This window comes from Artemia franciscana, chromosome 15, assembly GCF_032884065.1.
Source record: "Artemia franciscana chromosome 15, ASM3288406v1, whole genome shotgun sequence".
Taxonomy (NCBI): domain Eukaryota; kingdom Metazoa; phylum Arthropoda; class Branchiopoda; order Anostraca; family Artemiidae; genus Artemia; species Artemia franciscana.
This window is the reverse complement of record NC_088877.1, coordinates 3,076,344-3,101,398: the sequence shown is the minus strand read 5'-3', so window position 1 is coordinate 3,101,398 and position 25,055 is coordinate 3,076,344. Positions and strand designations below refer to the sequence as shown.

At 35.5% G+C, this 25,055-nt stretch overlaps 3 protein-coding genes and 1 long non-coding RNA gene across 6 annotated transcripts in view; 1 reads left to right on the top strand and 3 right to left on the bottom strand.

Annotated features, from left to right (window-relative positions):
- Positions 1 to 6,314, bottom strand: part of LOC136036706 (uncharacterized) — a 42,833-nt gene extending 36,519 nt beyond the window's left edge. The window contains exon 1 of one of the 3 annotated variants that reach the window (XM_065719028.1): positions 6,255 to 6,314. The gene's annotated coding sequence lies outside the window, so the exon portion shown is untranslated. Of the gene's footprint in view, positions 1 to 376; positions 476 to 6,181 lie in introns of those variants that run through there. The other 2 variants (XM_065719029.1, XM_065719031.1) reach the window with 2 other exon arrangements.
- Positions 1 to 25,055, bottom strand: part of LOC136036707 (zinc finger protein with KRAB and SCAN domains 1-like) — a 264,716-nt gene that overhangs the window by 130,565 nt on the left and 109,096 nt on the right. The window lies entirely within an intron of this gene.
- Positions 10,880 to 23,865, top strand: LOC136036709 (uncharacterized). Its single transcript, XR_010619769.1, has 2 exons — positions 10,880 to 11,069; positions 21,962 to 23,865. It is a non-coding gene; the product is annotated as an uncharacterized LOC136036709 (long non-coding RNA).
- The window catches only part of LOC136036708 (phosphatidylinositol 4-phosphate 3-kinase C2 domain-containing subunit alpha-like), a 144,048-nt gene continuing 141,069 nt past the window's right edge, over positions 22,077 to 25,055 (bottom strand). Inside the window, exon 23 of the mRNA XM_065719037.1 lies at positions 22,077 to 22,301. Within this exon, the coding sequence (XP_065575109.1) occupies positions 22,280 to 22,301 (22 nt within the window). The 3' untranslated portion in view covers positions 22,077 to 22,279. The remainder of the gene's footprint in view (positions 22,302 to 25,055) is intronic.

The following is a 25,055-nucleotide window of genomic DNA, read 5'->3' as shown; positions in this document are numbered from 1 at the left end:
CTTTTCCTTTGAGAGAGCACTAACCTTTGATGAATTCCAAAAATCTTTGTTATTAAAATGAAACCTTGTGAAAAAGACCTTCTACCTAAACACAGCAAAAAAGTATATATTTTCAGCTTTGCTCAATCCCATTTATGAATGTCAAAGACCTGTAAATACAATTCCTAAATTTAGAAAAAAAACCATTGATAGATCAATGGCTTAAAATTCTAGGGTACTCAACAGGCCAAAAAAGAATGCCACAGTCATAACTAAAACCAGAGAAAAAGTTTTAATTTATTTTCAAAAATCAAATAGGCATAGCCTGGCCAGTAGGCCAATTCCTGGGACCTAGAAATCAGAAGAGGTTTAACACAGCCTAGTAGCTTGGAAATACCTTCCCAGAGGATATTTTAACTCGGATTCATCGCTGAATCCTTAGCAGGACATTTTTTTTATTCTAATAATAATAATGTGAATACTCAAAGCAACACAAGCCAGTAGCAGCAGCAGCAGCAGCAGCAGATTTCGGACCTTTCTTGACTGCAGATGTCACTTAGGTCCTCATTCAATGGTTCTAAATAAATCATCCTGGAAGGTTGAAAATACAAGGGAAGGCGGATTTGCCTCCCAAAGCTAAAATTGGTCAACAGTAATTAAACATTTCACTAATATTGTCTCGCCTTGATACACATCATCTGACAGGTTTAAATAACACACTAGTTTATATCTTCTTGTCTACTCCTATATTTTGTAGAAACTGAACTACCAGTCGAAAGATTTGTATACTAAGTTTTTCGTCAGCCACTCCACCCAAAAGAAGATTTATATTACATTGCATAGAATTCTGAGTAAGGAACTTTACAAAACTTTGTCTTTGATGTTGATAATTATCACAATCTAGAAGAACATGTGCAATTGTCTCTTCGTTGTTACAACATCTGCAATTTTCATCCTCTCCAAAAAATCTTGCACGATAGGATTGAACCCCTGCATGTTGGGATCTTAGCCGAAACAAAATAACTCCCTCTTTTCTTGTTAATTTGTCGTATATTTTCAATTCATGCCTCCTTGTGGTTTTGCTGGTGACAAAATAGTTGCCTGACAAATTCCGGTTTTCCTCAAAAGAAAATTTATCTAGATTCTTTATTACTTTGTCAATCATCTTAACTTCCATGGGAGAATCACATTCAGTAAAGGGGCCTGTCATTTTTGTGGCCTGCTTTGCAGCTCTGTCTGCTCTTTCATTACCATCAATCCCAACATGAGCTGGTACCCATTGTAGAATTACTTTGTGTTTTTTGCAGACAGATGTAAACATAGAGTAACAAGCAATTACTTCCATTATGGACATCCTATTTCTATTTGCATTACTAATGGCATCAATAGAGGTTTTAGAATCTGAACATATAACTATCTTTGGATAGTTTTGAAGATTGGTTCCTATATATTCCAAGGCTTTCTTAATGGCAATAACTTCTGCTTGGAATACAGATGTTTCAACTGGTAACTTAAATTGATTTGTAATTTGCAGCTTAGGGATTACAAATGCAGCCCCAACTGGTGTCATGTTGAATTTTTGATCCATCTGTATATATATGTACAAAGTCGCTATATAAGTTGGCCATGTGTAATCTAAAGCTGATTGCAAGATTGAACCAGGATACTTCACCAATATTATTTACACACTCAAGATGACTCTGTTCCCAAGGAGGTAATGGCCTGTTTTCTGGGACCTTTAGCATATCTGTTATTTTTAAACAGTAATCAAATTGAGAGCAGAGTTCAATGGCTTTCTCAAAAATATTTTTCTGATTGCGTTTCTTTTGGCTGTTATCTGTGATAAAGATACCTGGTTTTACTATTCTTGATTTTACTGGATGTGTTCTGTCAGCTGCCCATAGTTTCTTGATATATTTTAATACTGTAGTACTTCTTCTTGTTTCAAGGTCTTCTAGGCCACTTTCTGATAGCAGGAATGGAATTGGTGTTGTGTTCCTTGCTCCAAAGGAAATCCTCAGAGCTGCATTCTGGATTGTGTCTAGTCTTTTAAGGGTTGATTGTGGAGCTGATTGATAAATTGCTGCAGCATATTCAAGCTTTGATCGAATATACTTTTGGTAAAATTCAATCTGGAATTTTGCTCTACTACCCCAAGAGGACCTTGTTAATGATTTCATAACATTTAGTCTTCTGATGCATGCTGCTTTGGTGTATTCTATGTGAGGATTCCAATTTAGATTTCTATCAATAATACAGCCTAAAAACTTCATTTGATTAACATAGTCAATTTTCCTACCTCCTAAAGTCAATGTTGGAGCACTTATAGCAGTTTTTCTAGTTATAAGCATACCTTTGGTTTTATGTAAAGAAAAATTGATGTCAATACTGGCTGCCCAATTCTCTAGTTGTTGCAATACAGCTTTTACGCTTTTAGTGACCTCACTGATGGTTCTTCCTGTGACCCAAAAGACTTTATCATCTGCAAATATGCTTGCTCTGGATGTCCCATCATCTAGTGGTATATCATACACGCCAATGTTATATAGATCAGGTCCTAGTGCTGATCCCTGTGGCACACCCCTTTTGACCTTCAATGTGCTGGTAGATATGGTATTTCCTACTCTAATGTGAATTTCCCGGTCTTCCAGGTAACTCTTGACAAATTTTAATAGTCTTCCACGTATACCACTTTCAATAATACCATTCAAAATTTGTCTATGGGTGAGAGAATCAAAGGCACTTTCAACATCTAAAAATACTGCAATCATTATTAGCTGGTTCTGAATAGCATAAGTGGCATCTCGTTGGAAACACACTAGGTTGTCAATGGTACTTCTATTCTTCCTAAAGCCACACTGGACGTCTTTGAGGAACTTTCTTTTTTCTATTTCCCAATTCAATCTCCTTTTAATAAGTCTTTCATACACTTTGCCCAAAACAGGCAATAGTGTTATAAAGCGGTGATTTTCAATCTTTGAGCTATCTTTACTGGCTTTAGGAATCATTATTGAAGTTGCTGTTTTCCATATTTTTGGGAAATAGCCAATATCCCATGCTTGGTTGATTAAGTCAAGCAGGCATGATATCCACTCATCATTGAGATTGGAAATAAACTGAGGAAATATCATGTCAGATCCCGGAGCAGATCCTTTTGGAAGATAAGATATAACATGTTGTATTTCTGCTAGTGTAAATGGCTTATTGTATGGCTCATGTAGTTCTCTTCTGGAGAGTCTGTTGATCTTTGAGTTTTGGCAAATGATTCCAGTTGTATCATGATCCATTTTACCCATAGTTTGGCTGAGGAACTCTAAGCTTGCTTCAGCTCTTTGTGCTTCAGTGAGAAGAGGAATGTTGTTGTAAATCATAGGAGGGTTATTACTTTTTAGAGAGGGCTTGTTCATCATGTGTCTTACAAAGGAATAGACTTTGTTTGCTGGAGTTTTGAAATCAAGGTGCTCCATAAAATCTCTGATGCTTTTATTTTTTGCAGCTGAAACTGATTTTTTAAATTTTGCATATGATTTTATCATTTGAATCAGATTAGGTAAAGTAGTTGCAGCCAAATATATTCTGCTTTGTTTCTTATATTCCTTTTTTGACTCTTCACACTCTCTGTTCCACCAAATGCTGCATTTTACCCTCTTATTAGTGCTTGCAGTAAATGGCATAGATGTCTTTGCAATTTCTAATAGTTTATTCTGAAATAGGAGGATTTTGTCATCAATAAAGGTATCTGTAGTCAAGATATTTTTTATGGGAATTAGATTTAAATTGTATTTAAAATGGGACCAGTTAGCCCTTTTTACCTGGAACCAGAATCTGTTACCATGACTTGCTGAAAATGATCTACTATTGGTTTGTCTATTAGACTCTATTGCCAAATGGATAGGAGAATGGTCACTAAATAGTAAAGTATCAGATGGGATACAAATGGATGTCATACCTGCTATGTTAGGACTGGTCATAATCAGGTCAATTGTAGTTCTAATTTGAGAAAGGGGATTACATCTGGTGGGTAGTCCTTTTGGTGTTATCAGGCATATGTTGGTATCAAGCAGCAACTTTTCCAAGCTTCTTCCAGATGGGTTAATCAAATCGCACTTACACCATACTTTACTGTGGGCATTGAAATCACCCACTATAATTAGGTCCTCATTACTTGGGATCAATTGGTGTAGTTTTTTCATTATGTCTCCAACAATGTGATTGCTTCCATTGGCATTGTATACATTGAATATATTTAAAAAACTGCCATTATCTTGAATAATTTTACATCCAGTAATTTCCAAATTCCATTGAGGGTTTTCTTCGATTTTTGGCTCAATTCTAGTAAAATGGATGTTATTTTTTAAACAAATAATTACTCATCCTTTGGTGCCATTAGTTCTGTCTTTCCTGATGACATTATAGTTTCTAAAGTTCATTCTCATATGGGGTTGTAGCCAAGTTTCCTGGATACATATTATATCTATAGAATTTTCCTGGCAGTGGTCAAGAATAATATCTTTTTTTTCCTTTCCTATAGATTGAGCATTCCAAGACAGTATTTTAAGGGCCATGGTGGTTACCTAATGAGGCTCTATTAAGTAAACAGACATTTGAAATCTTTTGTTCATTAAGGTCCCCTAGATTTAATTCTTTTACCAATTTGCAGAGTTTTTCAATTCGAGCTGGTAAGCTTAGGCTTGATAAATTTATAAGATCTGGGCTGCAAAGTAGACCAATTACTAACCTTTCAGCTACTTCTGTTTTTGATGATGTAATGAGTCTTTCAGTAGTTTGGTTTGGTGCAGTCTGATTAAACTTATTATTATGAAATCTCTTCTTATTTAGAACGTCTGCATAGCTTTTATAGGCTACCTGTGCCATATGGAATCCTATTTGATATTTTTCGGCCACTTGAAGGATTCCTTGGTTTTGTTGTCTTACTGGGCATAAGTTGGATGTTGATGAGTGGCTTCCACCACAATTGGCACATGAATATGATTTTTGTCTAATTGCTGGGTCTATTGTTTTCAGTGGGCACTGGCCTGATTGGTGTTTCTCTGAGCACCTCAAACCAACTGACTCTTTAGCTCTGCATTCTTTTTGAGTGTGTCCATATTTCTGGCACTTGTGACACTGAAGTACTCTGCGATAGTACTGGTATACCTCCCTCTTTCTTCCAAAGCACCAAACATTTGGTGGTAGGGTCCTACCCTCAAATACAACTAATATAGCAAGACTGTCTTCAAGTTTTTTGGATTCTTTATTATATCTCTTCTGCCTTATAGCATCTTGTACCGATGTAGGAGATTGTAAGCTTTCCTTGATTTCCTCTATGGTTAGGTTAAGAGGGATACCTTTAATTATTCCTCTTACTGTAGGTTGTATTCGTTTAGTTATTACAGATATGTTGCAGAGTGTGCTAATGGAAAGAATATTTTCACTATCATTCTCCCCTTGTAGATATAAGAACATATTCTTTCTTTCTTTCTTTACTTCAAGCTCAAATTTTGAATTTTTCAATGTTGTCTGGATTGACTTTGCTATTTCATGATCAGGGGGAAATGTTTTCCCATTTTCTGCAATTATGATTTCTATTAACACTTTATACTGTTCTTGCTCTGGCAAGCTTGGTGTATCCTTGTTAGTGTATTCTGCTTGAGGTGCTGCAGCTTTCCTTTGTTTACACTTTGTATTTACACCATTTTCACTATCTGGGGACAAATCTCTCCTTTTTATACCAATGTTTGGATTCTGTCCTAGTCTTGGTAATACTGATCCATTTTCATGCGTTATGATACCTTCTATTTCCATTGGATTTACAGATGTTCTGAGCTCTTCATCACTGTCATAAGAGGGTAATGCTGGATAACTCTCTTCATTGAGTGCACAAAATTTGTTTGAGGTCGGGATGGAGTAGCTTGGGTAGGTGGGACATATAATATAACTTTGGGGTGGCGGGATTGAGTTATGGCTTGCAGTAACAATTGGTTGAGTTGAGCTTCTCTGGAGATCTCCTGGCGTATATATTGTTACACTTTGTCCATTAGGGAGAATTCCAATTAGAGGTTGAGAGTAAGGGGGATGGAAATTTTGGGTGGGACCAGGTAAACCCTGGTCAGGCAACTGAAGCATTCAGCTGCAATCACGATTGTCTAAAGTATAATATGGTAAAGTAATCACAGAAATACAAAGAATCACCAATACTCACAAGAAAATTACAACTTGAAGCAAAAGATTTTATATCCAACCGGTTAATCACACAAGCCAGTAATAATCCGTACCTTGGTTTTTCAAATATTTTGCTAGCCAAGGTTGCCAAAACTTTTCGCGACTAAAGTGTCAAATTCAGCAGAAGAGGGACGCTTTTAGTGTCCTCCTAGAAAATTAGCCAATATACTTTAAAAGTGGACAAGAAAAGGCTTTAAATGGTTTTATCGCAAGTCCAGTGCCAGGTTTTCTTTCTTCTTTTTCAATTAAAAGCAAAGCGGCTATTCAAATAAGTAAAATCCCATTGAAAAACTCAAATCGCTTAATACGTGAAGAAGAACGAGAATTCAGTACAATTTCTCGGGTTCAGTAAAGTCTTGTTTTTATTATGGTGTTTTCCATCACCAGAAACGGCTTTGCCGCTTTTTGGACGATAGTTTTCATTTTTGTCGTTTTTGGCAAAAAATTCGAAAGCGCAGTCTTATTTCAAGAAGTGCAGAAGATTCTGAATTATTTGTGTTGCGTTTGAAGTGTTAGAGGAACGTAAAGAAAATTTGAAGTGCAACTAAGATGAATGACAAAATGTGTTGTTTAGTTTTTACCTTTTGAGCCAAAATATCTACTCTGTACGGCGAGAAAACGAAAACGGCGATAAAATCTATCTTCACTATGAGCCACCCCAGCCGTCTCCGCCGGAAAACGCCATAATGAAGAAAGGGCTTAAAAGATTTGCACCAAAAGACCGCAGATACGTTGTCTATCACTGCCGACACGGATAATTGCCGTTGAACCCTCTTTTCCATCTGTAGCATATCAAATCTTCTTTTAAAAGTTTGTCGACCATTTCCCACACCCTGATATCGAGAAGCAAGTGAAACGCGTTTGAGTTGGAACGTGCTTCACATCCTTTTCATGGGGATTTTCCCAAGGCGTTTGTTAACGCTGCTTTCGCGAAAATACACAACCACATCATCATTTCATCCAAACATTAATGTGTTCATGAGATCAATTAACTAGGAGATCAAACTTGATAAGGAGAGAAATAATGACTAGAAAAATATTATCAATTGTTCTGTATAAAGCTAATTTATTCTTCGAAAAACAAAGAAATGTCAAATTCTTTGCAAAAAGTAATAAGACGAATATCCCACGTGCTCAATCAGAATTTTGAAATAAAAAAGAAATAGCACAGAAAACCAAAGAAAAAAGCCTGTTGGTGTCAAGAATAGCTATGGTTTTTCAAAGAAAATTTGTTTCTCTCTGCCCATTCTTTTTCTTCTGAAAAGAGATCGACGGCATCTGTAAGAGACAAAAGAAAGGCTTGTTTAATCGCAATCCCTTGCAACAAAAGTAGAATGGTGCATAACAAATGTCAAAGTAAATCCAAAATATTTTGCGCTAAGCCTTTGCCATCTTCACAGCTAAAGATGGATTGAACCGAAAAATATAACATTTTGAAGACCTTTATAAAGGGAAGACTGTGCTCGATTTCAAATACGCTGCATTCCCTGTTACGAAGGCTTACGAAATGTCACCTGGAAGAAAAAAAGGAAAACAAAGAAGATACATCAGTGCTACCCATGCAAAAATGTGATTTCTCTTGTTTTTCAAATGAGCCATTTAACATCTCTTAAGGATTTTCTGGTAAGTCGCTAGCCCTGGTAGAAAAAAAGGCAAACAAAGGAGATGCATCAATTCTACCGATTCAAAAATGTGATTTTCCTTGTTCTTCAAATGAACCATTTAACATCTCTCTATGATGTTCTGGAAAGGCGCTAGTCCTGGTAGATGAAAAAGTAAAACAAAGGAGATACATCAGTGCTACCCATGCAAAAATATGACTTTCCTTTTTCTTCAAATGAGCCATTTAACATCCCTCTATGATGTTCTGGAAAAGCGCTATTCCTGGTAGATGAAAAAGTAAAACAAAGGAGATACATCAGTGCTACCCATGCAAAAATATGACTTTCCTTTTTCTTCAAATGAGCCATTTAACATCTCTCTATGATGTTCTGGAAAAGCGCTATTCCTGGTAGATGAAAAAGTAAAACAAAGGAGATACATCAGTGCTAGCCATGCAAAAATGTGATTTCCCTTGTTTTTCAAATGAGCCATTTAACATCTCTTTAGGATTTTCTGTTAAGTCACTAGCCCTGGTAGAAAAAAAGGTAAACAAAGGAGATACATCAATTCTACCGATTCAAAAATGTGATTTTCCTTGTTCTTCAAATGAGCCGTTTAACATCTCTCTATGATGTTCTGGAAAAGCGCTAGTCCTGGTAGATGAAAAAGTAAAACAAAGGAGATACATTAGTGCTACCCATGTAAAAATATGACTTTCCTTTTTCTTCAAATGAACCATTTAACATCTCTCTATGATGTTCTGGTAATGCGCTAGCCCTAGTCAAAAAAAAGGAAAACAAAGGTGATACGTCAGTACTATTTGTGCATAAATGTGTTTTTCCTTGTTCTTCACATGAGCCATTTAACATTTTTCAGTGATATTCCGATAACTCGTTAGCTCTGGTAGAAGAAATAAAGAAAACAAAGGAGATACATTAGTGCTACCCATGCAAAAATATGACTTTCCTTTTTCTTCAAATGAGCCATTTAACATCTTTCAATGATGTTCCGGAAAAACGCTAGTCCTAATAGAAGAAAAAGGAAAACAAAGGAGATACATCAGTGCTACCCATGCAAAAATATGACTTTCCTTTTTCTTCAGATGAGCCATTTAACATCTCTATGATGTTATGGAAACACGCTCCTCCTGGTGGAAGAAAAAAGGAAAACAAAGGAGATAAATCAGTGCTACCCATGCAAAAATATGACTTTCCTTTTTCTTCAAATGAGCCATTTAACATCTCTCTATGATGTTCTGGAAAAGCGCTAGTCCTGGTAGAAGAAAAAGAAAAACAAAGGAGATACATCAGTGCTACCCATGCAAAAATATGACTTTCCTTTTTCTTCAAATGAGCCATTTAACATCTCTATGATGTTATGGAAACGCGCTCGTCCTGGTGGAAGAAAAAAGGAAAACAAAGGAAATACATCAGTGCTACCCATGCAAAAATATGACTTTCCTTTTTCTTCAAATGAGCCATTTAACATCTCTCGATGATGTTCTGAAAACGCGCTAGTCCTGGTAGAACAAAAGGAAAACAAATGAAACTGATGTAGCATCAGTGCTACCCATGCAAAAAAAGTAATTTTCCTTGTTCTTCAAGATGGAAGAATGTAATTATCCTATAAATGGTTTTCGACCATGCTTATTTTAATGGTGCGCTATTTATTTTCATCCAGGGACATTTTTGAGGGGTTTCAGGCTCTTTTTTGAGCTCAACATAGTTCAGTTTTTCAATTAACTGTTACTTTTATAATTTACCAAAATAGTATTTACCATTCCTGATTTACTTTCAGATAACAATTTTCTCTCGCTAAGTCCTTTTTTTCAAAACGTGTTTTTCAACTTTTGGTTACTATGGGCTGTGGTTTGCTCTTTACTAGTTGCAGCTACAGCTGCAACCATGATTATCGTAATACAAGGTGTGGTATTGACAATTCAATAGGTAGGGTTCTATAAGAAAAGGTCATTAGAAACGTTCTGGTAGAAGAGGTAATTTCAGGGGAAGAAGCAAAGATTAAATCTTTGAATAAAATAGGGCATAGGAGGAGCATTTGTGTCCAGAGGTGGATCTAGCCTCTCCAAATATTGGTTGGCCCAATGTGACAAGGGTGCCAATAAGCAAAATCTTGGGGGGCTAATGTGACAAAGGTGCCAATAATTGACCAAAATGACAAATGTGTTCTAAAACAAGATTAAATAGATAAAAAACGAGAATGAGGGCACACAAAAATCTCGGTCGGGGGGGGGGGGGCTTTTGTCCCTGTGGATCCAACACAGTTTGTAGCTGGGCTCATGGAGGAGCATATTGGCTCTAAGTAGCTTACTCTATAAAGTGCCATTGCAATCAGTACCAGACTGCAAAAAGGGAATACCACTAAAAGTTGGTCAAAAGGATTGTCATCTAAAGGAAAGTCCAAATATTTCCACTTGTACATTAATATCTCCCTCATTATCAGGTCCCTCTCATCTCCCTAAGGATCAGTCTTATTCATGTATCAATGCTATTTTAAAAGCCTAGATTATTTTTACTGTTGTTTACTCGAGGTTTCTTTGTTTTGATTCTCGCTCGTTTAACTAGCTTAGAAACTGTGCCAAAAACAGTTCAAATCGGTTTTATCGGATGCCTTATAAAAGATAGCACAGTCGAAACAGTGCAATTGCACCGGAAGCACCATTTTGTTTAGCAAATGTCAATCAAAAGTGAATTGCGAAAAAAAGTTTTGAAAAATGCTTTGATTTCAATAATTAAATGTGCGACCAAATGACCCCAGCGCCTAAATAACACTGTTGGTGTTAATGGGTCAAAATACCCGTGATCTCACAAGGTATCGTTATAGCTCTAAAAACTACGTATATGATACAGGAAAAGAATTTGAAAAGAAAACAGGAGGGACTTGATTTTTATTTTTAACGGATTATCACAATTCAGAGCTAACGTTATTTTGCTAATCACTACATAAAGAAATTTTCAACATAACGTATGCGACATTTTGCACGTCTTCGGGTCATTGTCGTCATCAACAATATCCTGCTTGGTAGTTTTATCTTCTGGGTATCAGGAAATAGATTTTGCGCAAGTCATTTAATTATAGAGACAACAGGTTGTCTTAAATGGCATAGAATCTTAACGAAAATTTCATCAGTTTACGTCTATAGCATTTAAAACATAAAAAAAGAAACGGTCGATTGTTTACTTTGCTTGAATACGCTTGCACGTCAAAGAGTTATTGCTGCTAGGATACCTTTTGAATAATCTAACACAGTACGTATTATTATTATTTTTTTTTTTACAATTCAATCGGTATTAAAGAACGAAAAAGCGCCCCTTCTTCAAATTTGGACATTTCCAAAAATGAGACAGGCACAGCAAAGGAAAGAAAGGCAGCGGCTTTGAGCATTGTTTGTCTAACATCTTAAGCTTTTTAAGATATGCATTATATTTTCTCGTAAGCATCATTCGCCTACTTTAAGGGATTTTGGGGATTTTTTTTCTAGCCAGAATATCCCATTGACTTTTCGTTCAACTTTCTTTTTGTATATAATTTTCGCTACCGAGACAATTCCCTCTCCTCCCCCAACAACCAAATTTCAAATAATACCAGTTTAAAAAAATCAAGCTTCTATTTATACTCTAGGGCTGAAGTTTGGTGATAATAAAATTGATAAAATAGAGTACTTTATTAGCAAAATTGTGAATGTCTTTTGTGAATTATTAAATTGAGAGCGTTGGCGTCGGCTGACCGTCTCAAAGACAAAGAGAAGTTCATTATTGACGTAATTTTTGACGTAATTTTTGACCTAGTTCATTTTAGTTTATTATTAACATGATTCTTGAGGACACGGGTTAGCTTTCTTTGACTAGTGATAGAACATAGGATGAAATTGGTGCAAACAGTATTATTGGCTTTCATATAAAGTGAATATACCACTCGATGCCTTTTTTTATGCTGTTTACAAATATAATAATCGCTTCTACCGCAAATTCAGATTTAAGCGCTTTTTGACCTCTTAAAAATGACCTAAATATTGGGTATAAAAAATCTGTAATAGTTTAGAAACAAATTTGGGCTCTATATATTTGCGCATCAGGGGGGTGGGGGTAAAGCATAGCATATATTAAATACTTAAACTAACCATTGCTGGATTTTTTTTTCTTATGTGTTCGTGCACATCGAATTTTAATGAGAAGAGAAATCACCAGTGCAACAGCACAAACACATAAGAAAAACAGATTTGTAATGACCCCATATATAGGTCATTTTTTAAGAGGTCAATAGGTCAAAAAGTGCTTAAATCTGAATTTGCGGTATTTCTAACCGTATTTCAAACAGTAATTTGCACGAAAAATTTGGTTCGATTCCACTTTCTAGGGCTATAATGAAAGAAAGGTTGAGATGCCTAGGCCACGTTTTGTGGATGAAGGATGACATATTACCGAAGATTATCCTTTTTTGCCAACCGTCTGGGGCAAACGGAAAGCAGATCGTCCTCGTCTGGGGTGGGAGGATGTCATAAATAAATATTTAAAGGAAATGGAAACTTCCTGGGAGGGTGTAAAGAGGGAATCCATGAATAGATTCGGTTGGAAGAGGAGCGAGCGTAGCAGTGTTGGCCTCAGGCGGCCTTGTGCTGCGATGAGTTATTATTATTATTAGTAGTAGTATCATCCTTAGCATTTGGGTAACTTGTAACTCATAGAAATTTTTTTTAATTTAATGAATATTTAATTCTTCAAGCAAAAATTTTCCTTCTTTCTGTATTCTATTGGGTTTCCTGGCTGAGGGGCCATGAAACGGAGATCAGCACCGCCGGTTTGGACCTTAAGGGTCTAGTGCCGTCTTACTTACTTACTTTACTTACTTTCTGTATTCTATGAATTTAATAATTGAGAGGAATGAACAATTAAAGAACAAATATTCAGTTTGAATTGCTGGTGTATGACTGAAACTGCCGTGATGCAATATTTCGTGGAGAAAGGCTTCTATGAGGTATCAAATCTGAACAAAAAAATGCCTGAAAATGATTACAGTCACTGGTTAACCTAACATTTTTACATACGATTAATATGTTCGTGCCCATAAGGACACAGAAGCCCAGGCTATACCTCCAAACAATCCCTTTTCACGCAGTTAATTGTCAATTATTTAAGGGTATTTGGTAAAATGCATTCGACACGCTTTTCAATATTTTCAAATGTTTAAGCGCTGAATAAAAGAGTTCTCTTTATCAAGCTCCTAAAATTATCGTATAAAAATATTTTTTACATTTTCAAATTAATCTGAATTCATAATAAAAATAGATAAAATATTGTGAAACAAGTGGTAAAAAGAATAGCCTCTGGTTTTTTGAGATTTCAAGTTGGAAACATTTTAGCTAAAAATGAGACTTTTGTGGATGGCCATATACCAAAAAGTCAGTGACCCCGAGGTAGGGTTGCCACCTCTTAAGTCAATAAATATGTACCCTGAGCATCCAATAACGTGTCATTTTTAGCTATTACGTGTCCATCTTGAGTTATCTAAAACAAGAGGTTATTTGTTTTTACCAGTTGTATTATTGACCAAAACGCACTTTTAAACTTCTTCATAAGCGGCCAATTAATATCAAATATAACAAAAAAAAATATATATATACGAAACATTCTTGCAAAGTGACTTAGCCTGAAACCACTAAACTAATATAAACAGATAAATCCCCTCCACGGAGAAAATGCTTTACTAACGACATCTCTGACAAAACCTAGATAGGCCTACTAACAAAAAAAAAAGAAAAAAATAGCACTACTTTGGTGATATATATTTCTTTTTTGAAAAAAAATATCCAGTTGGGAAATGTTTCATTTTATATCATACTTTTACAAAATATATCCCTGCTTTGCCCTGTTATGTCCCAAATTTCTGAAATGTGTCTTTTTTTTGCTCTTTATTGTCATTGTTTTCCGGCAGATTGAAATACGTTCTTCTAAATTAAAATGTGTCCGGTCGACAGTCCTGCTTCTCTTGCATAAATCGTTTCCTATTACCAACAAAGGTCTTGTTGACAACATTATGAATGAAAACAATCCACATACAAAATTACCCTTTGTCAATTTTGGTCGTCAATTGTTGGTCAAAAACTGTTCGTCAGAAAAGGTCTTAGTTTAACAAACGGGTTTTGACAATGCTTATGCTGATACTGACTTTGTTAATATGCATAGTTTTGAATCTCTACTACAGTTTACGTCTACTGCACTAAGAGAAAATTCCAGGTTAGTCTGGCCTGCAGTAGATAAAGTTTAACATTTTTTAGGCACTCCAACAAAAAAAAAAAAAGAAAAAAGTAAAAATATAAGACTCCAAACTCAATCACATCATAAGTTCCAAAATAAACATATACCTCACAAAACCCTACTCCCTCCCTATCAGCTAGATCTTCTATCCGCCTATTACTCCCCACCACCCCTCGTTATTCATGCTATTTCAACAGTCTAAACATGATAGAAACAACAATTGGACGTGACAGGGAGGGTCATCTAGGCTTTGACTTAGAGGCAGGACCGTATCCAAGAATTTTTTGGTGGGGGTTACAATCCTAATAACATACATACAATTGTTCTTATATTCATTTTGTTAAGTTTTGACGAGTCGGACTAATATTTCTGAGGAGGGTTCAAAACCCCTAACCTTCCTGGACAAAGCCTTGCTTAGAGATACTAAAACATTTTGTCCCAATTATGGACACTTTCCAGCTTACAGAAGCAAGCAAGTCTCGGCAAATTCATAAAAAATACCTAATATAATTTCAAATCTATTCAAAGAACTTCGACACTTTTTAAGTATCTTTGAATGTTATCAAGTTATACCGAATTTTAAGCTTCAAGATATTCAGAAACTCCCTTTTGATAGAAACATTATGAATAAAAGATACATAAAAGCGGGGTTCTAGTTAATAATCTGCAATTACTTATCTATTTGGATTATCTATTCGGAATTTTAAGTTCTAATTTATCATTCTATACTACTCAGTAACGTACGTGATGTAAGAATTTTGATTTTGTTTGTTGAAGCTGAAAAAACAGTAGGCATCTACTGTGAATACTAATGAGACATTTGAGGTCAAAAGTTGGCATTTATTTACTGGCTTCAAGAGTTTTTATGAAAATGAATTGCTTTGATTATAAGGTTTTATTTTGTCAAAATAGAATAAGCATTCGCGACTTGATAAACTATGCAAATTTATTTTGAGCTTCCAAAACTTTCAAATAGCGAAAACCCAGAAGTTACGAGGAAAGAAGATTTTTCCGAGGGCAATCTATAAAATAAAATCTAAGCGAATATTTCGACTATATGATCTCTTCCTTGGCGACATAGGATAAAAGCCAAAAAGATAGGAAGAAATTTAAAACAGACAATAAAAATAAAAAAAGCTTCACCGCTTTAGAGAGATCCTTGTTTTCTGTATATGAAACTTCTTGTTTTTTGTATGATGGAAAGGTGGTGTGGTTTTGTGCTGTCATTAGCTGCCAACAGCCCCAAGGATTATTCACAAAGGCAAAAAAGACTTTAAGTATGACGAATCAGGGGGGTGGGGTCAACTACCCACCTTTCCTTATTTCGAAAACACCGTTTCTTGGTATTTTCATTAAGAAAAAATGCCCCAGCCTGCATTTTCCAAAAAAGTCCTTTTTTGTGACTTATATAAGGAAATAATTAGTGATAATCTGGATAGAGTAGGGCGCATGCGAAGGTTACCCATTTGTGTTAACCTCAGGATGTTTGTGCTGTGATGAGTGGTCGGCAAAAGCAATAGTAGGAATACAAATTGAAGATTAATAACGTGACAAGTAATGGGAATTTGAAATGATGTTTTAACAAGGACCCCTTATCTGTCTTTACTGAGAAAACCTTATCCAAGTAATTAACTACACGTTAGAATTACAAGATTAAATAATCTTTATTTGCAGATGTTGTTGACAAATTCATCGAAGGCAAATACTATCAATATGATAGATAATAAATTTAAATATTTCGACGTAACGATAAACAAATCAAGAACAGCTAGAGTAAGGTCATTATACTTCTTAGTCCAAATCAGCGGAACAAACCTCGGTTTCATGGTTATTCAACCAGGAAATACAATGGGGTTTGGGGGCCAGCAATCCTCTGCTTTCACGTACGCTTCTTGCTTACCTTCGCCAGAATTCTCCAAGTACCCATTTAGAGCTAAATTGATTCTGGTTGAGTTTACACAACCACAACACTGACCCCTGTCCCAAAGCAAATAACCGGCGATACCAGGTACCGGCGGATCCAGGGGGCCCCGGACCTTCCCCCAAGATTTTTCTGGTGCCCTCTCTCCTTGTTTTTTGTTGTTGTTTTTTCATTCATTTAAAAAAAATAAATTTGTCAATTTGGTCAATTATTGGCACATTTGTCATATTGGGCCCCCCAAGATTTTGCCCATTGGTGCCCTTGTTACATTGCCTCCCCCCAAGATTTTGCTCTAGATCCTACCCTTACAGCAGGACTCGAACATTTTAAGCTCAGTGTCCTGTCCACTCGGGTAGGATAACTGGATTAATTTGTACCAACGCACTTCAGCGCAAATATAACATATGGATATCATTAGTACAAAATCGCAAAATATATTAGTCTATCAAAAAAGGGGGATAGTAACTGTCCCCTCCAGACCTCTAGCTTTTCCCCTCCCCCCATTATTTTTACGAAGTTGCACCACTGCTGCTAACAGCTGTTACTTACAAACAGGATTGCAGAAAAGTATTCCATTTTCAAAAGCTCAGCTGGCCATCAATAATTCGACCATTTTCAGCCATGTATTTCCCAATATAAGTTGGAGCTTATAAAAGCTTAAGGAGAAGATAAAATTTTAAATGATGCTTTAGCAACGATTTCTTATCAATCTGTTCTGTGGAACTACCATCCGAACAAACAGACAAATATTGCCATTATTAATCTTTGGTTATGGGCGTTACTGACATATCAAGGGAAAACAAGTACTATTGATACAATTGCTAATATCGGTCCTAAAGATCATTTATGGAATAATGTTCGTGTTTCATTAACCTTAGTTTAATTTCACGTGTGAAATTGCAATTAAATCTGTTTTCTGGGGTAAGTTTCTTTATATGTGACAAGTTAATAGGCCATTTTGGCGAAGTCTATAAAAAAGCAATGGAGAAAAATTTAAATTTGACATTTGATAAAAATTACCTTGTGATATGTAATTAAAAAAAGACACTGAAAAAACAAATTTGCGATAAAATATTGCTGATTCTTATCTTAATTAGTTTAAACTTGTCCATACAACAAAACCTTAAAGAATAAATATCGGTATATTTATATTAAACTGACAATCTATGGTCATTTGTTTTTGTTTTTTTTTAGTGAAGTGCAAATTATGTTCTGGTCTTGAGAAGGAATGGGGGTTGTCATCCCTACTTATATTTATTTTTGCTGCTTTTAGTTGCCCTCCAATTCCTTTTGACTATTAAAAAGGTCACTAGAACTCTTTGATTTGATTCGACATCCGCCAAAATATTCCTTGAAAGCTTCACCTAAGTGCTCATAACTTGCGCAGTAGCCTTAGTTTTACGACCATTCGTAGCAGTATGTGCATAGCATCTCCGATTCCTTCAACATCCCCATCAGAACACACTGAAAGTTTCAAGTTAATACCATCAACCGTTCCTGAAGCATCTCTGATGCGTCCTCTTGACAATCTGTGTAGGCATAGTGTGTTTCGATTTAGTTCCATAAAAGTTCGATATTTCCCAAACTTTAAACCTTATTTTTAGTAGCAGCAGCAGTAAGCGTATTAGTAGCATTAGCCTTAGTAACGGTAGCAATAGTAGAATTAGTGATTATAGTAGCATCAGCAGTAGTATGATTAGAAGCAGTAGCATTGGAATGCAAGCATTTTCTTTTGGTTAGTTCAACATCTCCCATAATAAACCCTGTTAGTTTAAATTGCAGAAACCAAACTATTCCTAGGATGTATCTATTATGCAATTTTGACAACTTGCGTACAGACGGCGTGTTGTGACGAAGATCACCTCCTCCCCCGCAAAAAAATATTCCTTTGAAATTTCACCTTCATAACCTTAAGCATAGTCGTAACTAGACCTCCGTTGCCTGTGCAACGGGAAGCGTTGCAGAAACTGTGCCCTGTTCCTTAGGGCACAGTTGCGGAGCAACACGTGCAACTGTGCCCTACGTGACACAGTTGCGGAGCAACAGTGACGCCAATTCGAAGTATTATGTTTTGAGACGCACATTTCGGGAATTATTTCCGGGAAATCTGAAAGAGATACGGAAATAACGTCTTATAGTTTTCTGCTTAACTTTTGATGGTCTAAGCTAGGAAAATATAAAACAAACCAAATTCACCAAAAAATTTAAATTGCCCCGAGGGCATGACAAAACTTCCAAATAGAAAAACCCAAAGAAGGAATTTTATTTCGGAGAAACTATTGTAAGCTCCAGTGGTTAGGAGATCGAGACCTGTCGAACCGCGTTGGAAAAAAAATTCTAGCTGGTCCAGAACAGAAGTTACCTCTAGAACGTCGAAACTTCGGAAATTATTTCTTAGAGAACGAAGCAACTTGGTATATAGAACACTTCACTTCTTCTTGCATACTTTTCATAGCACTACTCGATAAAAATATAAGAAACATCAAAATCGAAAATTTGAGAAAATTCCAAAAAAAATCGGAACGAGATGGACTTTTCCGGAATTATTTCCGGGAAATCTGTAAGAGCTACGGAATTTTGTGCTCCGGTTCTCGAAGAGACAAATGAAAGTTCTACATGAGTTCAGCATAACTGTATTTCTAACAAGTTTATTTCCGAAGCTAGGGTCGTCTTAACTTGACGCCAAACATCAAACGCAGAGTTTCTAAGAGAAAAACGGTTTTATTTTTTTTATGGAAAACTGTTAGAAATTTTAGGAACTTCTCTGGAACTTTTTTACTCTGTTTCACGTTTCCCTTCCCTCTGAAAAATCTCAAATTTTTAACTCTTACCACTTCGGAGCTACAGGTCGCTGATCACGGTGAAAAAAAAAAAAAAAAACTACGAAAGCAGTAGTGTTGCTCCGCAACACAATAATAGTCAAAATAGTAGTATCGGTATTACTAGCAGCAGTGTTAATAGTAATAGCGGTAGTACTAGCAGCAGCAGTAATATTAACGTATTACCTTTACAAGTAGTTGCATTAGAAGTAGTAATACTAGTAGTAAATATAGTTGTCATAGCAGTGTTAGTAGAAGTGTGCACATATTGTCTTTTAGTCAGATGATCTTTCCCTTTAAGCATTCTCTGAAAGTTCCAACTTAATACCCAAATCAATTCTTTTGACTTGCTCTTTTGACAATGTATATGCACATAGCGTCTTTTCATTTAGTTCAAACTTACCCTCAACATTGTAAATACACATAACTTCTTTTGATTTAGTTCAGTACTTCCCGCGAAATCCTCTGAAAGACCCATATGGATGCCTTCCGTCTTTTTGAAAGTAAAGTACAGCAATGCACAACTTAATCAATATCAATACTATATGAAAACAATGAACGAATTGTTTAGCTTACAGCTCTTGCCCTTAGGACTGCGAGAAATTGACATCTTGAAAAATGGCTTTCTTAAAATTTTGATTCATTGTGTTTTGGGGAATAATAGGCGTGGGAGAGGGGCTATTGCCCTCCATTTACTTTTGACTCTTAAAAAGGGCAATATAGCTCCCGATTTCCTATCCCATGGCGTTCCCCGTTGATTTTTGAATTTAAAAAGAGGGAATAGTTGTGGGAAAAGTCAAAGTCATGGCCAATTGTAGAAAAAAACCAAGACAGATTGTCCAATTAAGTGGGCAGCCCAGTCAAGGTTAATTTTACCCCTTTGATTGCCGTTGTTACTGTCTCCCATTTATGCTACACCTCTCCGTGCATGCATGTCCCCTCCTCAATGCCAAACTAGAGTCGTACCTGTTGGAGGTTCTCCCTGGGGAACAAATAAACCACCCGATCAGTGGTTTATTTGACCGCCAGTTCCATAAAAATCTTGCATGCCCCGGCATATACCTTAAAACCCTTGCCCCTGAGATCTAGGGGTTTGTGTCCATAAGAAAACGTTATATTCCCCGGGACATAACTTATAACCCTTGCCCTAAGACTCTTGTATCATCCCCCCCCACGACCTTGCTACATGATCTTTGGACTATTTTTGACTAAATGGCTATCTCAAAATTTCCACGGGATATATTTGGTGAGAATAGGACGGAAGGGGGGGGACTATTTGTCTTACGATCACTTTAACTTTTAAAAAAGGTACTAGAACACTTGATTTCCAATTCAATGAGCCCTCTCCGAAGCGTATTCGACAAATCTTTCAATATAACGATCATATGCCAGCGGGACATAGCTTACAATCATTACCCTAAGGTCTGTGGGGGGGGGGGGGTCAACCTCAAAGACATAATTACTAGACATTTCTACTACGCTGAATAAAATGATTATCTAAATATTTTGATTGGATTTGTTTGTGGAAATGATTTGCGTGAAGGGAGGGGTGGTTGCCCTCCAATGAATTCCGAATATGAAAAAGGGCACAAGAACTCCCAATTTCCAACCAAATAAGTCCTTACTAAGTTTCTATGACAACTCCTTCTATACAAAGTGTTCTGGTCTACCATAAAGTAACAATAATACATTATAGGCTACTCACATTGCTCTTTACCTAGGCAGTGCTATTTTGCTACCAGTTCATTTGCAAATGAACTGGCGGGGAAGTTCCCATAATTTGGTGTTTTCTTAAGCCTTTGGTTATAACGAATTTTATTAACTTATTTTTAAGAATGGATTAGACCGAGTTCACTAATCCCAAATTTTTTTAGATCCCCAATTGTTTTTAAACCCCCAACATCCAATTTCTCCATTCCTAGCTAGAATGGGAAACCTTTCCGTTATACTGTTGTTTACAAAATAAACAAAGTTATTTAGATTTAGGCTAAATTTTTAAAGTTCAATAATATGTCTAATTGGGTATCAAGGCAATATTTCACAAATAAAATAGGTGCAAAACGCATAAAAAAAGAAAAAAGAGAGTGTACGTCTTCGAATTCAGACTTCACAAAAGAACTAGGGGTGAAAATGTATAAGCAGAGTACACGTCTTCGAATTCAGACTCCACAAATGAACTAGGCGTAAATATGCATAAAAAAGAGTGTATCTCTTCAAATTCAAACTTCATAAATGAACTAGGCGTAACAATTCATAAAAAAAGAGTGTATGCCTTCATATTCAGCATAAAAGTTACAACGGGAACAAAATTAACCTTTCAACAATGTTCAGTGCGAAAAATTTATAGTTTTACGTAAAAAAAAACTAATAAAAAATGGTTCTTAAAACCAATATAAAAATACAATTTCACGCTGAAAAATAATAACCAACGCTCAAAGACTAACAATAGTTGGATCACATGGCGACTTAGTTTTCAGGTGATATGGTACTTATTAAAACACTATTTATTAAGTTCCTTTTATATCAAAACTAAATGATCAATTTTCCAGTTATTTCTTGCTTCTGAGTATGTTGCTCAAAACAATACAAACTATACCTTCCTTTTTTTCCACTCTTCTCCAGTTTATATACTTTATCATTATTTTCTGTTATTGTTACTGCTAATTGTATGTTATTGTCGTTGAGCAATAATCGTTCATTGTGTGTAACAGCTATTGTTATTGCTCACTATTGGTTACTATGGCAACGTAACTTGTTGTTGTGATTAAAAAAGAAAAACTCGGTTTTTAATTTTACCTTTCTCAATTTTCGTACTGTAATTCTTGTTAGTATGTTACTATTTTAAGCTATGTCTGTACCAAAAACTTGGATCACTTTTGATGCATGTTGTAAAAAAAAAAAAAATGGATAAAAAATGGTAAATGGATAAAACCGAATCTCAGCTACCGAATGATAGCGAAATTGGCATTTTATGCTGAAACATCGAAACCGAACAATTGGTATGTATATAGCTCTTTAGGAGACATTTCTAGCCCTAGTCACAAGTAACGCGAAAATATTACATACGTCAGGGTAAAAGTTCTAGTGTTCCACTTTCCCTATGAGAAGACTTTTACAATATATCTTATACCGATATTCTTTTTTAGATGATTGGATTGGAGCAGAATATATATTTCTTCATATTTATTGGAGTCATCATTTTTGTAGCTGTATTTGTCTACCTCATCCTTTATATTTATCTAAACAGAAAGAAAGAGGAAATTCAAGTCCAAGATGTAATCACAGAACCATATACAAGTTTCATATAAAGACAATCAACAATAAATAGAAGAGAACGTGAGAGTAAATTTGGTCAAATTTATAAATCGAAACAAAACAAATGAAAACAACGTAAAAGTTCAAAATAGTTGATTAAAAGAGAGACAAATCATAACGAAGATGCATGCGAAGAGAAATCAACTCAGCTAAAAAGCAGCTCTGGATACTCTAAAAAATAAAGTGATTTAAATGGCATGCAAAATTAGGAAGAAGAGGAAGAACAAAGCAAAAACATACAAAAAGGATGTTTTCATCCAAAGATTTATTGTGCTACAGGCCAGGCTTAAAAAAATACTTATAAGCACACGAAGGCAGACATCCAAGTGTAAAAGCACGATAAAAGATTTCTTCTTTGTGCTAGTATGATCTCTTTGACAACATTGAGTGTTATTTAAAGTTTTGTTACAGGGACAAGCGAGAAAAAAGAAATGCAATTGAGGAACAAAATTCTCAGCAGAACATGACAACGCTGTAGTGAAACTTGATTTGGAATCATGAGGAAGAGGAAAAGGTGAAAGTGGGCTAGTTTTTGGCGCTCGTCAACATCAAAATAGAGGGGGCTAGTGATAAAATTTGGGAAACAAAATAGCGTAATATCTAATGAGTTTAAGAATTAATGGTAATTAGGAATCTAAATAAATTTGAGAAATAACTTTAAAAGAAGTGATTAAAGACACAAAGTCGAAATAATAAATATGCATTATTCAAAATTTTTATGAATTACTAACGAAATTGGCCCCTTGCCAAGCTTTAAAGCAACTTTTTTACTTATGTTGACTTATGATTTTTCTTTTCTGGGTTCATACGGGGTGTGTCATCAAAACCTGAATCATTTAAAGTCCAGGAATGACCAGTGCACATGTTAGCCGATTAAGAAGACAATTTTGATAAAATCAGGTACATAGTCCAAGCTGAATTGTTAAAATGTTTAAGTGGCTCCCTGCTAATCTATTGATTTGATGATTTTTATTGCGGCTTCTTCTTCTTGCAGTGTTTGTGTGTTCTTGCAGGCACATAATATTGTGTAGTATTGCTTATATCATAGTTCCATTTACTTGTCCGCATATATATATATATATATATATATATATATATATATATATATATATAGCCGTCCTGGCCGAGTTGGTTGGTGCGCTGCATTCGGGATCCTTTGTCTGAGAGGACGCGGGTTCGAATCCCAGTGTATCCAATTCTGCAGTTGGGACGGGGGTCAGCGGCGTGACTCTGTAAGCTTAGCCAGAGTCAACCCAGCTCTAAATGGGTACCTGGAGAAATCTGGGGAAGGTAAACAGGAAGGGTGTGCGAAAGCACAGGATGGCTGGCCCCCAACCCCCCATTGCACTTCCTGGCTGAAGGGCCAAGAAACGGAGATCAGCACCGCCGGTAGGGACTGTAAAGTCTAATGCCGTATCCTTTACCTTTATATATATATATATATATATATATATATATATATATATATATATATATATATATATATATATATATATATATATATATATATATCTATATATTTAAGAAAAAAAAATCCAGTTTTTACAGCTAAAAGAACTGCCTTGCATTTTCTTGCGATCTTAAGGAAGACTGCAGGGTTTAAGTAATTTATATTGGTCAGTTTTATAGATCAAAGTATTTCATTCCTTCATATATTTTTGAGGTACATATTATTTTGTCTTGTATGTTTGTATATTATGTTGTAAATAAATATAGATATAATTTCGACAAACAAGCATCATGCACAATAAAAACGAATATAATATTCAATTTAGGAGCTTTGTCGTCAATTCCTGAAAACTACAGGGGGTGGGGTATATTTTTTGAAATCCAGGAGAGAGGGATATATTTTTTTTTAATCCAGGGGGATTTTGCCAACTTTTCAAAGAAACCACATACAGAGTCATTTAATATAAGAACCTTCCGTATATTCTATCCAATCTTCTAGAGCTAACGTGAAAAAACGGTTTAATGGACAAAGGAAGAAAGATTCCCTAAAGTTGTTGCTTCTGACCATCCATCCGGGGCAAAGTGAAAAGCAGTTCGTCCCCAAGCAGGGTGGGACGAGGTAACAAGGAGAGATTTAAAGGAAAGTTCATGGGACAAAGATTAATCCTCTGAATGGATTAGGGCGAAGGAAGTGATCGCACAGCTGTGTTAGCCCTAGGCGGCTTACTACTGCAGTGAGTTGTTAGTAGTAGTAGTAGCAATATTTAATTCACTTCTGTTTCGGATAAAGGTTAAAAAATTCCTTCCTTTTGACCAGCAAGAACTGCCTCTTTAGGTAACAAACCTCTTCCTTAAAAAAATATTCTAGAATAACCACAGAATATCGCCTTAATTTCCTATAAAACTCGAATTTCCAGAGCGCCCCCTTGGCAGTTTTCATTTGAAAAACTTATAGTCCCCTGTCCGATCTAGCGAAAAGAAAAAAAAAACTTTTCCAATTTAGTGAGGGTAGAAAATCATATACAATTACATCGTAGTGCTACAAAGAGCAAATAAAATTCATAGTAAGTGGGTGGGGTATATTGCTGCAGTGCTTACGTTATTGGATGGAAAGCGGAGTGATCTTAGCAAATTAGCTAATTCCAGTAGATCCTTTATAAGAAAACAACAACTTAGAATCTTGACAGGGTATTTAAAAAAATTGAACTCCATGAAGGATATTTAAGATATATATATATATATATATATATATATATATATATATATATATATATATATATATATATATATATATATATATATATATATATATATATATATATATATATATATATATATATATATCTTAAATTTAAACACCCTTTCTTCTCCCTTCCGACCACATCAAATGGTAGCACGGAGATTCCTCAAGCTTTGAAACTTATAAACTTGCCAGTGCCTAGACGGCAAAGGACATATGTCCAAAATATCATCTCA